Source organism: Lonchura striata, chromosome 4 (genome assembly GCF_046129695.1).
Source record: "Lonchura striata isolate bLonStr1 chromosome 4, bLonStr1.mat, whole genome shotgun sequence".
Taxonomy (NCBI): domain Eukaryota; kingdom Metazoa; phylum Chordata; class Aves; order Passeriformes; family Estrildidae; genus Lonchura; species Lonchura striata.
In genome coordinates this window covers 43470231-43488942 of record NC_134606.1, presented here as the reverse complement: position 1 = coordinate 43488942, position 18712 = coordinate 43470231, and the positions used below count along the sequence as shown (strand labels likewise).

Below are 18712 nucleotides of genomic sequence, written 5' to 3'. Positions count from 1 at the left end.
CTGCAGAAGTCAGTCAGTTAAAAGCCAGAATTACATGTTTCCAACTAATAAAACATGTCAGCATCTCCCTGACTAAATCTCCCTGCTTATGTAAACAGAGGATCCTGTAATTAATGTCTGCACAGTCCCACGTTTTCTTCCACCTCAGCTGTTCTCTTGGACACATGGACATGGATTCTTTCCCAGGACAACATTCACCCATATAGCTGCTATCAGTAGACTGCTAGCAGCAGATATCACAAGAATATGAGAGTGATTTCAGTTTAACAGAGTAACCACTAAAGGTAAACTGCAAACAATTTGTCTGTGATGTTTTTGATGTTCCTTCATGATGTGTAAAGGAATTTCAAAAGTCATATTTATTTCCTGCTATTTTACCCTTTTCCCCTTCAGGTCTTTAAGTGGGCTTTAAGATCGCTCTACATGCTTAAGAAAAGTACTGGCAATGCAAACTGCTAAGTTTGCTTTTCACATTCCCAGCAGGTCACTGCACAACTCCCAATAAAAGGGCCTCTTAATGGCTTACAAATATTTGCAAAGTTATCCCCAGAAACCGAATCAAAATTATAGCAACTTCACAGAAGAGCCACAAGTTCACAACCTAGAAAAAAATAAATCACAAATTCTTTCTGAGATCCAGGTCTCCACTGGATAGCTATAAAATAATTCTCTTACTAAGGCGGGAAGCAGTTATATTTGAAAATGCTTTGTGTAACTTCAGAATTTTTCAATACCTGAACAAGAGTGGGAAAGAAAGTAATTTGGTTAATAATGCAGCACCTCTGCTGATTCATTTGGGATCTGAGAGGTCTCCCACTCTGCTTCTCTGGATGTCTGAGACTCCTCACCTAAAGAGAGGATAAGCTAACATGCTTGATCTTTCCCAAATAAAATAAACTCACATATTTTATTTTCACGTCATCAGATCTTTGTCCCAAAACCAAAGAAACTAAAAATAGATTCCTCCCTTTGAAAGATTAGTGTTAAACTGAACATTCAGTACAAATAAGCTCATACAAATACAAGTTAAAAATTAGAAAGGTTTAATGTCATTAGAGAGAAAAAGAGGCTCAAACACTGCTTCATCCTGTTGCAAGGATAGAAGTCAGGTTCTTAAACTATTTCAGTATTTCTACATCCATATCAAATGCAGCAAAATACATCTGACTTCAGTGGCACCTTCTACACATATGAAATCTACCAACAAACCACACTGCAAAGACTCTATTCCTCAGTTGTTTTGGTTTTTTCATTTACTGGAACCACAACTGGGAAAGTTTTGAAGGGAAATAAATATTTTTAGGTCCCTAAGCACACACAAAAAAGATCCTACTGTGTTTATTCCACTGGAGCCTCTGTTAGTTATACATTCACTTCAAATGAAGGACTTTTATCAGATTGCTTTTACCCTAACAGACAATTAGTACAAAACACCAGGAACGGACAACTTAAGGGACAAAGCAGCTCCAGCTCCCAATCCAATTACATTAGGCTACTGGAATTGTGCAGCTAAGCAAGGAGTCAGCAATCAGAGCAATCATATTCAATCAGTGAGCACAAGGGTACAGCTGCCTATTCCATCAGGGCACAGTGCAGCATCCCGCTGGGGTGAGCAGAGCACTGACTGAAAACAGAAGCAGCATCTCTGCACTCCTCCCCTGCTGCCATCCATACTGCAGGTTTGTCCTTCCCACAGCCCAGGAGGGACCAGCCATACTGCATACTTACAGGCAGATCTGCATAGAAGTAGTGCTTTCTGTCAAACAAGGACTTCTTGTTTATGCTGCAGTTGAGAGCCAGGCCTGTCATCACTGCTGCTTCTACACATCTCCTGTTGAGAACCTAAGGAAACATGACACATGGTTTTGCTCAGATACTCAGTATGTTACAAATGTGTCTCCCACACACTGCCGTATAAGGAGCATATATTCAATTTCACTTGCCTTCAGTCACCATTAGATCTCTTTCTTTGTGTGGGTAGCTCTTATTCATCATTAAAGTTGCGGCAGCTATAAATCTGCAAGGCTTTATGATGAAAACAGGAGCTATTCAGTCACTTTGTCATACCACATATGGAGATGTGCACTGTTCTGACTTGCTACTTTTGCAAACATTCAGTGCTTTTGAATCTTTGAGGGTACTGGAGACAAATCACAGCACATGATAACTGACTTGCAACCAGCTGTCAGCTCATACTGGGAATTTGAAACACAGGGGATTTGTATTAGGGACTGCAGTGCCCTTACAGCAGAACACTTCAGGACACCAGTAACCACAGAGCCACAGTGAACTTATGAGAATCTACACATACCATAGATTTAATGCTTTGCTTAACCAGGATGAAATTATGCACACTTACTTAACTTTGCTAAAACAGAACCCAAAAGATAGCAAGTGATCCCATGGCTACAAGTATACATGTTTCCAGCACCTAAGAAAGCCTTGTGATAAAGGTATTTGCAGAATGCTATGTCATCTAAAGATCCTGCAAAGTCTTCACAAAGAAATAAAGGAGTTAAATACAGTTTTTCACCATGGACTCATCTTTCTCAGCACTACACTCTTCCATCTCCTCAGCAGGGTCATGATCCAGAGGAGAAAGAAAATTTCACTCCAAAAACTACTGACAAATGATTTTTTTTTTCAGATGTGCTCTCGTTAATTTAAGAGTTCGTTTAACTAACATCAAATGCATGAAACTGAAAAGGAGACTGAATTTGTCTTAGTACAATTCTGACATGCTCACACTTACAGCATTTTGAAACAGGAACAGAACTTTATCCATCTTGTTCTGCACTGTACAGCTGCCAAGAAGTCTATTTCCAGCAGGACCATTAAAGGAGCACATTATGTAAAAGAATGCACATGACTTCATCTGCATTGACCAGAACATAAAAGGCTTAAATAATGTTTTCTTCCATGTTTCTGACAGTATTTACTTTTTATACTCTTCAGCCAGATTTCTAAAAACATATTACACAGCTGTACATTTCCCATCATCCCACATCTTCAGCCAGAAAATTAATCTCTTTATTTTATTCATTTAGTTTTTAAAAATCAAAATAGTAAGAGAGGATATAAGCAACTCCTCATGTAACAAAAACTTTAAAATTGCTTATACAGAAAAGAAATGAAATATTTAAGACATTTAACAAGGGAACTTTCAGATCTTTAGTGCAGCTATATATGGCTAACTAGAACACATCATCTGTTCAGGCATATTTTACTTATTAAAAAATTTAAGAGATACATAAAGCAAATTCTAGACAAGAAAAAAAGTAAGAACAATCTCCCTTTGAAATATCAATCCACAGCAAAATGCCTGCAATTAGTCCTGACTCTAATCTAAAGAAAATTGATAACTACAAAATATGAATTTACTTTGTAGCATAACTGCCATTCATTATATAGTAGATGTTCCTGTTTTCAATAATAAAATGCCTCCAGACAGTACAGACACTTGTTTTTTTACTGTTCAAGGAATTCTGTAACAGTGGTAGTCAAACTGTTCAATGTTTAAAATATCTTCATATTTCTAAATACACAGGCAAATTTCCTCTTACTAAAGCCTTGAAATCCTGTTCAGCTTTACAAATTAGTGAAGACCTTGCCAGGTAGTCCTTTAATAAAACTGGCCACCAGAAACCCATCAAGCCTCCATAAGGACTGGTAGGCACAAACCACTGCAGCTTCAAGCAGTAAGCCAGTATCGTACCACAATTCCTGAGGTGCAGGGGTTGTGACTGTCTGCAATCAGCTAACAAGACAAAACCCAACTCCCGAATCACAATCAGTGAAAGCTTCATAGCACTTCATCGCTCTTCAATTTTTACTTCAAACAGGGTAGTGTGTATCTTACTCATTGCCCTAAAGGATAACGCTGTTTTGAGGTGAAAAAAATAACCCCCATATATATATTACTTAAACCAGAGAGATCTTTTGCTTTACTGCTGATGAAACATTTTGGTGTCTCTGGAGGAAAAGTGGCATAAAAACATGAAGTACTGGTTATTTTTTATGTAGTATTACCAAGAATTTAGATGACTCTGATGTGTATGTGTCCACAGTGTACTGGATCACAGTAGCCAAATCACTGTATATGCTCCATTACTCATTCAACTTCTCGTGCTATTCCTTCACCCATCTCAGTGGTGAGAGAAGGCCTTGGAAAGCAGATCTTTCCTGCTATAGCACACTGAGATAGCTGCCTTGCTAATCTGCTTCCTCTGCCCTGTGTGCCTTTAAGAAAACACAACCCAAACCCAACCAGATGACCCTCTTCTTCTCCAAAAATCAAAACTTATCTAATACTGCTTCATGTCTGAAGTGACTTTTACTACCCACTGCTGTGACCAATGCTGTAAGCACAAAGCACTACTACCTTTCCGTCAAACAAGACTTGCTTTTCAAATAATCTGCAGTGAAAAACATCAATTCTGTATGTGAAACTTCCCATACTAATGACCTAGAGTAAGCCCTCCAGCTTGTTTATGCAGTAAGCTGTTATTAAGTTGACAGCTTTGACTAGCACCAAAGATTTAAATTACTGGCTTGAACTGACAAGCTGCCTGTCTGCTATGTTAGTAAACTGCTGGCCTTGAAAGCAAGCTGTGTAGTTCCTGCAGAAGCTATGGACAAAACACAATAGTCTATAAAGACTTCAATATACTCTTCTAAATGGGAAGCATCCCTCCTAGTATTTGAAGAAAATCCTACAGAGCTATTACAAAAAAATGTAAATTGTTTGTATTGGAAACTCATGAACAACCTTAACAATGGCATCACAACACCAGCACCATTTCCCTTGTAGCTACGGTCTCCTGCTACAGCACCATGGTAACTGAGCGCTAAAGGAATGAAAGAACAGTCCAACCAAGATCTCTCTTTTTCTGCTACTTGTTTATTCTTTACATCTAGACCATAAGTGGAAAGACTCCTTCTAAAAATTTATCATTACTTGCAAGTTCAGTTTAGTCAAGACCTAGTTTTAAATACAATATTCAACAGCTATTCAAAATTATCCACAATACCTTCAATGGCACAAATTCCCACCAAAAATTATTTTCTAACAGCTTTTTCTTTAACAACAGGTTTAGTCCTCATATTAATATATTAAAAAAAGTTGGCAGCCTTTTAATAAAGATATGTTTCTATATTTAGTAAATTACCATGTTTAGATTTTAAAGAGGGTAGGTATGCAGCTTTTTGTTTCGATAAAGAGTATTATACAGGATAACTGGGGAAAAAAAGAAGAAATATCTAAATAATTCTCATTGAAAAAGTTTATTTTTGCTACCTCTTACAAAAAAACAATAATCTCTGCAATAACATTTGCACCCAGGAAGCCTATATTACAGAAGAAAATATTCCTTGTACTAAAAATGGTAAAATCAAAATAATTCCCTGGAAATTTGTGAAGTTTTTGATTCTAGGTCGCACATTTTAATAAAGTAGATTTAATATTCACTGGTTATCTTAAGACCTTCAGTCCTACTTACAATCATGAAAAAAATCAGCATTAATCACATTAACCACAGGACTGTTTAAGAAATATTTAATTTTAGCTCCTTTTCATTCAAAATAATATCTGAAAGAAGGAAGTAGTACAATGTACTCATCCAGCTCTCTGTAGAGCAGACTCCAATCTTTAGAAACCTCAACAGATATATCTAATCACATTTTCAAGTACTCCTATTTCATCTCACTCTGATTTTTATTTGCTTCTACTAATGGATATACCCAGTCTTACTATTCTAGTTGTGTTAAAAGTACCAAATTGCTGCAATATATGGTTCTTTGAAGTGCAATCATAAGTTAAACTTCAAAATAGAATACCCTTATATGTACTTAGTCCCAGTGTAATTGTGGTTGTTCAGTCTGACACTGTAGATGAGTACTTACTGCTCTGCAGCATTCTGCCTTGGCATCCTCCCACACACAGAGAAGGGACCAACTGGAGCTATGCGTGTACAGAATGTAGATACAATAAATCAAGAGCTGACCATTTCCTAAATTTATTTCAATGGGTTACAATCAGACTCCATCCCCCAAAGCATGCAGTAAAAATTTAAAAAACAAGACAACTTAAGTCTTGTAATTTGTTAGGTGTTCAAAGAACCCATATTCCAAAACCTGAGGTCTCAAATTTTAGGGAAAATTTTTAAAACTTCAGTTTGGTGTCCTCTGCACTTATTCAAGCATCTACTTCACAGCATGTTTACTGTCCCACTATGACCATTATGTTCTTATCTCTAAGGAAAGGGGCAAAACATACCACCAGGTATTTTAAATGGAGATCTTAGCATTATCAAAAGAGATTCCAGCTTAAGAGACCAAAATAGCAATTCAGAAGCTGCAACAGTAAAGGCTATGAAGGACATTAAACATAGTTAATGCAGTTTGCAACTTCACCTTTCCACAGTCTGGTACCAATTCCATACATTGCTACACAAAACATTGCTAACCTTGTCTAGTGGCAAAGTTGGCTTGTGGTGGTGCAGCACACAATGATTCCAGTGATATCTAAAAACTAGGCAGTTCTGCCATCAGGAAGTACTCAGCTCCCAAACACACTGCTTCAGGTGTACTCAAGAGAATAAGAGGGCACACTTTCTCAAAGCAGGAGAGCTAGGCTGAAACCTTCTATCACAAGGCTAAGCATGGAGGAAGTGTCAGTGACGACCAGAAAAATGCAGCAGCAGTAGGGAAAAATGCTGACCCCTGAGAGCAAGAAAAATGGAACATTAGACCAGATACAAAGATATTTCAATAATGACAGAACTTAAGGTTTCTCAGCCAACAGGATTTGCTAGAAGAAACACAGAAGAAAAAATCCATTCACACCACCGTATGGGCAAAGTGCTCAATGTTCCCAATAGAATAAATTAGTTTTTTGGGAAGCAGCCAATCCAGATCATATCTTTGATCCCATCAGCAGCATCTAAAAACAAATAAAATTCTACCGTGCAGGACCAGTTCCAAGCAGGAGAACCACAGAGAAGACAGGACAGTGCAATGGTGATACAGTGGGTCATGAAATTCATAACCAAATGCTGCGCTTATGTGGTGTTCCCATAAAGAAGTCCAGGACCTGTCTAACATCCATGCTCTTCTTGTTGACATTAGTCTTCTACATCTGCCACATGGCATTTCTTGACCTGTCATAAGGATGCTCCCTCTTTAATGCCAGCTGGAATTTGAATCACTGCTAATGCAATCTGATCCAGGGCACGTTTAATGCAAGAATATCCAGTGATAACACTTCACTGCTGCTGGAGGTAGGAGACATTGCTCAGTGCAATAGCTAAAACTCAAGTTACAGGCTGTGATCAAATCCAAACGCAACAAGATGTTTAAGGAGAACCATCTCAGACCTTTCTTCCTACACTGAGTCCCAGAAAAAAAAAGGCTTTTGAATGTGAATATCATCTGCCTTGTTCAACATAACATAGATTGTTTCATTTCTTAAATGAAGCCACTCAGAGCATTTAGGACAAAATAGTCTGTAAACCAACTCCTACCCTGTTTCTCCTTGCAGATGGTCCTTTGCTTGTAGGCTTGGTGAGAGGCAGCTTTGTGGTTTTCTGAGTTGTAACAAATTCTGACCTTTGATCCCCATTTACTGACATTTTCTATTATTTCAAAGTCTTGACTATCTGCCCTCTGCTTCTTCTTGCAATTTTTGTGTGTCTGAGAGCCCACACTAAACTCTCAGCCCTTTGCTCTGACTCCCTCATTCCTTTTTTCTCCAACAGCTATCTTCCAAAATATGCTTATTTGTTCTCAGCCATCTTTCCCTGCAGGCTGACCCAGATCTCTTAAGAGAGTACAATATACAAATTAGGAGTAAACCAGAAGTGGTCTTTTACACACAGGTAAAAGATTATACTAATTCAGGAAAACAACAAGTAACATAATGCAACAAGTCTTGTGAAGAGCTATTAAGAAATTATTTGAGAGCATTTGTAAGAGAGCAAATAGAAAATATTTGCTTTTAACAAACTTGTTCTGCAATAGCAGAACCAAGAGACTATTTTCCTTTAAATAATATCCCTAGTTTGTTTTACCTAAGCAGTAACCCCAAAACTCTCCCATGACTCCCCCATCTTCTCCTCATTTCATCAAACATACCAAAATGAGTATCAAGTGTCACAAGTATCTGAAGGGCAGCAGCCCAAAACAAGCTGGGATCAGTGGGGAGACTAAATTGATAATTTCTTCTTCATATGCTTGCTAATATATTCATAACAACCTGCTACAAGCCTAAATTTTTTTGGAGGAAAATTTGGCTGAACTTGGCAACAAAACTGCAAAACAAGCATTTTTGTATAGAAAACAATGTCCTTCTGGCAAAATCTGCATATGTAACTAATAAAAATCACCTGCAGAAGTTTACATAATCCTCTCAAAATCAAACACAGACATATTTAAGGTGTCAAGGTGACTGACAATCAGAGAGAACACAAATAAATTAATTTTACCCCAAGAACTGATTACAGCCTAATTGTGCCAAGATAAGTTTCAAACAAAATACAAAAACCTGATGGTTGTGCAACATTACTTACCAGACACCTAACCACAAGATAACAAAGATCCAGTCTACAATTACCTGTCATTACTGTCAGACAATGCTTCCCTAAACACCTTTAATGAAAAATTCTTCAATGAAACAATTGCTAAGAAGAAGAATGAAGTAGCAAGAGGTCTGTTTGCAAAGTTAAAATGCTAAGAAATTGCTATGAAACTTTTGCTTAAGAGAGCACTGCGAACATACACATATATACAACATACCACCTTGGATTTCCTCAAATGGAATCACCTGGAAGCAGACTCTACCTACCGTGAGAAAACAAAATCAAATCAAAAACTTAAGGATGCCAGAACACCTATAGTGACTGATAACAGAGGTAACAGAAATTTTGCAACAATAAATCCCCTCTCAGGTCCTGCCTAAAGAGAATCCCACCCACTGAGAAAAGCTACTGCAAAAAGCTAATGTGCATTTCACCAGCAATTTCCAAATGAATTCAAAAAGGGGGGACACTGATATGTCATGAAGTGGTTGTGCTGTCCAGAAGCGTCCAAGATGGCAGAATAAACACAGTAATAAGACTGTGTGAAAGAAAGGAAACAAGATACTGCCTGCTCCTGCTCCCCCACTAAGAAGTAGAAAAATACCTGTGTAAAACAAAAGGTAAAGCAAGTAAAAAGTAGCAACAGAAAAGCAGGTAAGAGAAAATACATAGGCAACATCATTGATGCATTGAAGGATCTACTGAAATAGGTGATAACAACATGTTGTATCAACGCAGTGCTATTCTAGCAGGCAAATTTGCATCAGCCACAGGGTTCTGTTCAGGATGAACAGTAAAGCCAACAAGAACAGAGTCCAACACTTACTGAGGTGCTAAGGAGACAGCCCAACCTGAACTGTTAGCCTTGACAAAAAGATTAAAACACCAAGAATGAGGGTCACAAATATATGAGACATAGCAAAAACTGAGAGAAAATGTTACAAGAGACATCTTCAAAGCTTGAGAGAGGAGGAAAAAGTGTCACAAAATACTTCAATACACAAGAACAGAGAGTCTCCGGAAAAAAATGGCCTAAGTATGATATAAAGTTGAGCTAAGCAACTGCAGTAATGGAGGAAATTTAACATTTCTCAGACCTCAGTAAAGGAGTTTGATACCAGAGGTAACCCTGGGGCTGTGAGTGATCCTATGGAAAACAAAGAAACAGAATGAGAAACAATCTGCACCATAACCCAGCCCTGAGCCACTTGAAGCTAGCATCTAATCATCTTTCAAAGGTTTCTTCTGACCAGTACAACAGCTTTGAACCGATGAATTGTTTGAAATTTGGTAGGCAGGCTTTAATTCACCATGAACTTGGACATTTAAGGGTCTATGAACCACAAAGGCATCCTCAGAGAGCAATGGTGTAAAAGCCTAATTCACTCCTCTAGTATTTTTCTAAATTATTTGGGATTTTCTTTATAGAAGCTTTCTAGACTTCAAGCTCAGCAAGCTGGGACTGTGTGAGCAAGAAGACTCCCAAGCACTGACCATACAATGCATGTTGCAAACCCAAATATTATCAGGAAAGAAAGGATTGCAACAGAAAAGTACCATCAAATTCTATTTTAAAATGTCCTCTTTTTTCTCCTAAGTACAATTACTACAGTTTTGGTGAAAAAAGTAATGAGGGGTTTAAATTAACCTATATATAGGTAAATGGCTGAAAACAGGCATGAACTCGCTTTTTTCATCAAGCATTGCCACTAATTTATATTAGAGGAGAGCTCATAGATACAAAAACCTAGCCACCACATAGTTTCAAAGAAGATGATGTATGTAATGAAAGCTAAAAAAACATCCATATAAAGATCAGAAGATTGTTCAATTCCCCATGAAAAGTGCATGCAATTAAAACTGTAGTTATCAAAAGTCAAGCTAAGAAGCAGGCTTTTTTTCAAAACAAAGTAGTAGAAGAAGGGAGTAAATTCACATGCATGCCAGCAGGAATGTCAAAACAAAACTGAAATCACAAGTTGGTAAAGCAGCTGTTGCAATCATCAGATTTAACAGGCACAGGATATAAAAAAAAAAATCTAGTTTCAAGCTGTAAAGTATAAATTCTGGTCTCAAATGCTGTTTCTGTTCCAGAATAGCTGACAGACAGACCCACCAAAATTTCCCACAAATCTCTCAGAGCCTTTGAAAGCAAATGCATCAGATAAATCTTGTACATTCTGATGAATTGTAGATGTTATTTAAGTCTGGTAATCCATCACCCAAAACATCTGGAAAAACACTGGGTACCTGCCACTGCCAAGAAGATGGAAACACCCTCTATAATCCCAAACTGGGTATTAGCCCTGCCACATGCCTGCGCAGCCCCCTCAGCAGCCCAGCACTGCAAGGCAAAGCCTGATCCAGGTGCTCCCAGCGATTCTGCAGTGCTGCACTGGCAACTGCCAGCTTCGGACAAGCCCGAGCGTGGAGCTGAATGTGCCAGAGGTGCAATGCCAGAAAGGACAAGGGCTGAGAGCTGTTCTAGCACTGCTCTCTTCCATGAAAAGGAGGGATCTGGTTGCCCCAGTTGTTTCTGAAAAGTCTGTTGTAAAAAAAAAGATATAAAATAGATGCTTTTCACACTAAGAGGACAATTAAATTCAAATGCATGAGAAGATATAAAAAAAATTCAAAATACTTAAGACTGTAGGGCTAATATTCATTAAAATCTTATTAATTTGAACTTTGGATATGAAAATCCTAGATTATTTCTTTATATACTTACCTACAAAGGATTGCCTACAATAGGATTATGGTTTCACTTCAGTCATGCTGGAAACAAATGTAAAATGTGCGACAAAGACTAAGCACTGACAAAAAGGTTTCAGCCTTTAGCTGCTAGATTTACTATCTTATTTCTGTAGCTGAGTTATAATTAACTTTTAGCCAGCCACCTCCATCACAAAAATAGATAATCATGGATTCTTTTTCTGTGAACCCAGTTTTAGCTTTAAAAACCTTTCTAAAGCCTCTCAGAATTTTCAGAGGCTAAAGCAGATTGGGAAGGCAACCACCTTTATGGATCCTCAGAAGAATTTTAGTTCAGTCTGCAGGTGTAATGCACTATCTGCTACCATGTATAGAATAGGTCTTCTGAAGATACCAAGCCAAGATCATTGCCAAGTGCATTCACAAGGTAAAAACCCCAGGCTTTTGCAAATTTCATTACGTAGAATTAAATGTATGTAGTCAGATGTAGTCCCAAATTGTAAGTGTACAAGGAATTGGCTGGATGATGGAACTAAAAGAACTGCAGTCAACAGTTCAATGTCCGAGTGGAGACCAGTGACAAGTGGTGTTAGGTGGTCTCAGCTGGGACCAGAGCTGTTTAATGCCTTTGTCAGTGACAGGGACAGTGGGATCAGGTGCATTCTCAGCAAGCTTGCTGATGACAACAAGCTGTGTGCTGTGGTCAACATGCTGCAGGGCAGGGATGCCATCCAGAGAGATCTGGGCAGGCTTGAGAAGTGGGCCTGTGCAAACCTCATCAAGTTCAACAAGGTCAAGTGCACCATTCTGCACCGAGATCAGGGCAATCCCAAGCACCAATATAAGCTGGGCAGAAAATGGATTGACAGCAGCCCCAGGGAGAAGGACTTGGGGGTGCTGGTTGAGGAAATGCTCAGCATGAGGCAGCAAAGCACACTTGCGGTCTAGAAAGCAAACCATGTTCTGGGCTATATCCAAGCAGTGTGGGCAGCAGGGCAAGGGAAAGAATTCTGCCCTCTACTCCACTCTTATGAGTTCCCATCTAGAGTGCTGCATCCTTTTCTGGGACCCCAAACAAAAGAGGGACATGGACCTACTGGAGAGGGTCTGAGGAGGGCCATGGAAATGACCAGAGGGCTGGAACACCCCTCCTATGAAGACAGGCTGAGAGAGTTGGGGTTGTTCAGCCCAGAGAAAACTCTGAAGAGACCTTACAGCACTTTCAAGTACCTAAAGAGGGCCTACAGAAGAGCCAGACAGACATTGTACAAGGGCTTGTAATGATGGGACATGGTTTTAAATTGACACAGGGCAGGTTTAGATTTGATATTACAAAGAAATTCCTTACTTTGAGGGTGTTGAGACATGGGCACAGGCTGCCCAGAGAAGCTGTGGCTGCCTCATCCTTGGAAGTATTCAAGGCCAGGCTGGATGGAGCTCTGAGTAGCCTGGTCTAGTGGAAGGAGTCCCTGCCCATGGCAGGGGAGCTGGAAGCAGATGAGCTGTAAGGTCCCCGACACTCAAACCATCCTATGAGTCTATGAATCTTTAATTTTTTTTTTTGTCTCATGCCAAATAGGAGGGCACCTGCATAGCTCTTCTTGCCTGTAGTTGTCTCTCAGAGGCACTTTATGAGAAGAACACAGTGAAATGGCCATGCCACTTCCACTGTGATGACCCTCCCAGGGCCTACTTGAAGCAGAAGGATAAAATAAGCTGTATTAACCTTACAGGAAGAAAATATAGAAAGGAAAGCAGGAGGAGGGCTAAACACATTCTTCTAGTTTCACCTCTCCTGCATAGAGCACAGCAAAAGCTCATACCAACACTTACTGTGACCCAGAAAGGCACAGCAACCTGAAAAGCTCCCTTCAGCACCATCATTTCTGGTCCCACTGTGAAGGAGCAAATACTAGGACAGCTCTCTATCACAGCCATCTCATTGTCACACTGAAAACTGTCCCTATAGCTCTCAGGTTAAAACAGCAGTCATTCTATTCTAGACTCAGCACAACTAGTGCATAAAAACTTTGCTGCTATTTTTTTCATTTTTCAACAAAATTGAGTCCAAATGAAAGGTCAAATATCTATCTTCTGAGTAGTCTTATTAGTCAATAACTTAACATTTATTAAAATGGCTTTTGTTGGTCTTATTCTATAAATACTCTGGATTTTCAAAAACTACCTTCCATTTTTCAAAATTTACCAAAATTCAATTCTGCTTCACATACTATTGCCATGTACAAATTCACACAGAGAAAACAAGCCCTGATTGATTCCAGAACAAATGCTGGTCTCTACCAGCAGCAGCAGGTACAACAGGAAAATAGAGCTATGACTACTGACTGGATTTTGCATCACAATCTAACATGCAGGAACATGTATTTTGTAACACACACTTTCAACTCTATTTTCACCAGTACTATAGTAAGAAAAGTCCTTCTGCTCTTTGTATAGATCAAAGCAGCTAGTAGAACCTAACACAGCATCACTACTTTAAAATTAACCCAACCATTCTGGATTTTTTCTTCTCAGGTGCAGTTATTTTCTCTACCAAAGCCCACATGTACTGGGGACTTCTTACAAAGGCTATACCAAGCTTCATTTTAAAGCTTCATTAATAAAGAAAAAAAGACACACACATACATTGCACCCTTGATAAACAGTAATGTAGACAAAAATTAACTTCCTCATAAATATTCATTTTTTGTTCACGCAAGAACAGCTTTTCTACTTGACTGAAGATAAGCACTAGACAATCTAAGAATTTCTGTGCATTAACAGAAGGTTAAATAGAAGGTCCAAAACCAGAATCTTGAACTCTTTTGGACTTTCTGACTAACCTAGCCCTGCCCCCAAATGAAAGGAACTAATTTTCTGTCTTTAAGTCTAGTTTGACTCTTCTGAAACCAAATTATTGCATAAGATTCCCATTAACTCTAGGAAGTTTTCAGAATTTCCATATAGTTCTGAAACTCAGCTCTGAATTGCCACTGCAACCAGAGTGAAGTCCTAATATTAACAGCATCTAAACCTCACTTCCTTAATTTTCAATACCTTTGCAAATACAGAAATAAAAATAAATCAATAATAACAACATAATTTCTCCTTTTAAGGATCATGACATATATCAACACCCTAGAAATGCAGACACAAATTAGTTCCCAATTTTAGATTATCTGAGGCTGTTTTATGGTAATGCAAAGCTACAACTAGATTTAAAAATACATTTCTGTAACTGGAATTCAAATCTGCACTTTAATGAATACAGTCAGTGAAACATTTCTGCTTTAAATAATTAGACCCCATCTTAGTCTCTGCAGAGTTGTTGCATGTGGCAATGCTAAGTCTATTAAATATTTATTTTCACTGTATTGTAAGAGCTTATGTTCTAATTTTTTAACTTTTATTTTTAAATTAAACTTGTTAGATACTCAGAGAATTCCACAGTAGTACTGTCATAGCCATCACAGTTATAATTAAGCTGTGAATTCAAACACTTATTAAGTTTTCACTAATAAACCTTATTGCTAAGTGCTAGCTAGTTATTCTGACCTATTAATCTCCAATGTGTCACACAGATTACTTTTTTTTTAAATAATTGGTTTGCTCTGGAAATAGGAATGGTTGACACTTTCCTAAATTGGAGACATTCTTCTCAGGAATCAAAGTAACTCCTCAGTGAGACATTCCAAATGGCAAATGACAGCTACATAAACAAGCATATGGCAAAATAACATCAAATGGCCACTCAGAAATCTTAAGATGTTCTTCTCTCACTGGGCTTTAGGCATCTCTCATATTTAAGGAATTTCCTGTGTGGCATACTAAGCAAACACACCCACTCTGGCCTCAAAGAAATACCACAACCCATTCACTATGTTGAAGAGACACTCCTGATTTTTCTCCTTTGCAGGGGATATAAAGGCATCTCATGTTATGAAACAGAATTTAGACAAGTAAGGAAAAGTAGTCATATATATGACTTTAGTCAAATCCTGGGAAAAATAAAATATTAGAAGCATACACAAAGTTGTCTGACATTAATTGAAACTGCAGCTTAACTTACTGGTAAAGTTCCTGGTAAAGAGGCATCAAAGAAAGATACCAAAGAGTTGGGAGGTGCTGCAAACTGGACTTGTGAACCAGAGAAGAGTTTTGAGTTGGAACTGATCTGTGCATGAATTTCCAGACCCACAACTGGTACCCACGGAACGAGACTGAAAAGGAAAGAGGAGAAGGGGAAAACAATTTAAATATAGATGATGTTAAAACCCATGGAAACCTAGAAACAGAAGTATTAGGAACGCTTAATTTATTTTAAAACATTGTAATTGTAAAAAAATTGTAAACAATGTTGCAAATACATCTACACTGTAATAGGAAAACCTGTGCTGTGATACTGGATAACAGAGGCTATGGGACTACATGGCAGTGCTAATTACATGCAAAAAAGAATGTAATAAAAAATTGCAATGGTTTAAAACTTTTAACTTTTCCTTATGTGAGAAATCTCAGAGAAATTAATGAGGCACACTTGCATGCTGGATGAACCCTAATTTGGTGCCTCATGAAAATCCCCAAATCATCATAAATATGAATTACTTCTCAGGTAGCTTGATAAATCTACAACAGACAGGTGGCATAATAAATTATGTATTCTCTGTCAGATAGACACTTGCATGCTGGGAAAGGTGGCTCTCCAGAGCAGTGTTAGTAGAATATTAGCATAAACATTAGTAATCTGGTAATAGAGAAATCATCATTTCAACTAGAGAGCTACTGTTCTCTGAATGCATTCTGCAGAATAAAGCTTCTCCATATCATCTAAAAAGTAATTGCAATTCTCACATCCATAACCTTTATATGGACAAGAGAAAAAGGTCACCTTTACAGTATGAATTGCTTGACAGTTTCTGTAAGTAATTATCTGGCCTTGTAAAAATGAAGTGGCACAAATAATATTTCACTGATGAAATCGCATTTCTGTGGCAGAACACTTCAGCAGTATGAGTACCCAGATAGCAGGAGATAAGCAAGCCATGAAAAAACATCAAACAAATATAAGAAGTACAGTGTTCCTTCCAAAGGTGAACATTCTACACTGCCAAGATTTTAGTTCTCCATCTGCCCTCCAACAGCTGAGGACATCCCTACAAACACACCAAACTAGTGATGCAGTTGATGCTTTAGGAAGAAGAATATTACCATGAAAGATTAAGGTTCAGATGTTTAAAGGAGCTAACGCATTTTCTTTCATTTAAATAGTATTATTCTTCAGTATTTTTAACCGAACATACAAATGCTTCAAGGTTAGAGAAATAATGTGGGCTTTCTTTTACATTTCCGAGGCAAATTTATTCCAGTTTCCTGTATTCTTCGGAAATCCGCTTCTGTCATATCAAGGCATTAAAAATTACACCAGGTTTTGCTTAATCAGTGTGTTGGCTTACACTCAGAGAAAAAGGTACGTGCACCAGTCAGTCCTTCAATCCACTGACAACACTGATGAGGCACCTGGAGCTCCTTGCCTTGTTTGTTCAAGGATTATGTTTATCTGTGTCTCTAAAGAATTAGCAGCACACTCTGCCGCTGTTGAAGTGATCAGCTGCGCAGACACTCGTGGGACACGAGAACTTGGTCAGGCCGTGACTTTCAGCTGCATGCTCTGCTTCAGGCACAGCACCCAAACCTCACACACCGCGCTAGAAGAGAAGCGTGTGTGGGGCTGGAAGAAGCCTCGGAGGCGCGCTCCTGAGGGCTGGGTCCCCCTCGGGCGCCCCGCGGCTCCCGCTCCGAGCCGCGGGCTCCCCGCGCCGCCCGGCCGGCCACGGCCCCGCCGCCGCGGCCGTTCCCACTGCGCTGGGGTAAACGTGCTGCCGACGCTCACACCGCTCACACGGCCAATTTACACCGGGCCCCGCCGCTGCCACCGCCGCTCCCGCGCCCGGAGACCCACAGCCGGGCAGAGCCAGGGCGGAACAGCTCCACCGGCCGCTCTCCCCGCGCCGTCCCGGCACCGTACCCGCTCTTCCCCGCCGGCACCGCCCCGCCTCTCGCGTTACAGGCGACAGCCCTCTGCCCGCGGGGGAAAGGGCCGGGCCCGGGCCCCGGCTGCCCCGCGCCGCGCTGCCGCGCCCGGCGCCAGACCCCGCCGCACCCCCGCGCCGCCATGGCCACCGCAGCGGCCATCGCTCCGCCAGCGGCTCCCGGCCGCCCGCAGCGCCCCCTGGGAAATGCAGTCCGTCCGGCATGGCGGCGCGGAGTGCGGCCGTGCCGGCGGACTACAACTCCCGTCAGGCCGCTGGCCGTGGCGCCGGCCCCGCCCCGCCGGCCGAGCTGGGTCCGGTGGTCCTTTGCTTATCCCGGGAATGCCGGAGCGAGCCGTGGGAGCGCTGCTCGGCTGCTCCCTAGAACGCGTTGGCCGGCTCACGCCCTCTCGGTGCGCTGTGTGTGGTTTTCTTCGGGGCTCCCGCTTTTACAAGACCAGCCGCCTTTTTGATCGGCAGCCGTTTGCAAGCCGAGGGCATCGAATGCTGCAGTGCCACGTGCTCGAGGTCTGGGAGCTTGGCTTCTCCGTAGGGCAGCAAAGTTCAGCCTCGGCTGGGATGTGCTCTGGTAATAAAGAGTATGATAAACGCCAGTCACTTCTTTTTAGAATTTTTAGAAGTTTAATAAGAATAAAATGGTTATAAAGTAATAAAAATTTAGAGTTAGGACAATTACAAGACAATAAAAGCAAAGAATTACGGACATCCGGATGTTTTTGGACACTATGCTGCCAAAAACGTGCCTTGTGAACAAAGGAATACCCCTCAACAGCAATATCAATAGCACATTCATCTATCTCATACATGATGCATAAATTCCTTGCAAATTAAGAACTTTTCTGGTTTTTGTCAACTTCTTCCTCTTAATCCTGGTGGTTCCATAAAGACGGAGAGAAAGTGGAAGAATGTTTGTCTTTTCCGATAGGGAGGCTGTAACTTTATGTGCCCTGTCACTGTTATCTCTGTGAGAAGAGTTTCTTGATTATCTCATCCCTTTTCTTGAGCTAGTAAAAAAAATCTTACATTGCAGAGTTTCTATTTTAACATTATGATGTGACCTAAAACTATATTTAACACACTACTTAAGCGAATTAATACAGCATAACTTTCTAACATTACACATATAATATTCATTTTAATATTTGCAAAAAGCCAATCGTAAAATATGCATTTTTCACAAGAGTCTTGTCCAGGGCATCTGACATCTCTTTAATGTTTACATAGCTACATTGCAGAGATAACAGAATTAATGACAGTCCGTCCCAAGCCATGTGAAGCTTAAACGGGAATGAAGATGAGCCCTTGCTGCTTATGTCACCTGTGCTCTGTCAGCGGCTGCCGGCAGAGGCTGGGCAGGCACACTCGTGTCGCTGAGGC

The 18712-nt window shown here is 40.0% G+C and overlaps 1 protein-coding gene across 1 annotated transcript in view; it reads right to left on the bottom strand.

Annotated features, from left to right (window-relative positions):
* The window catches only part of GATB (glutamyl-tRNA amidotransferase subunit B), a 41824-nt gene extending 24365 nt beyond the window's left edge, over positions 1–17459 (bottom strand). The window contains exons 1-3 of the mRNA XM_021530220.2: positions 17311–17459; positions 15355–15505; positions 1729–1842 (exon numbers count right to left, since the gene is read on the bottom strand). Coding sequence (XP_021385895.2) covers positions 1729–1842; positions 15355–15505; positions 17311–17459 — 414 coding nt within the window. The remainder of the gene's footprint in view (positions 1–1728; positions 1843–15354; positions 15506–17310) is intronic.
* Positions 17460–18712: the final 1253 nt, after the last annotated feature.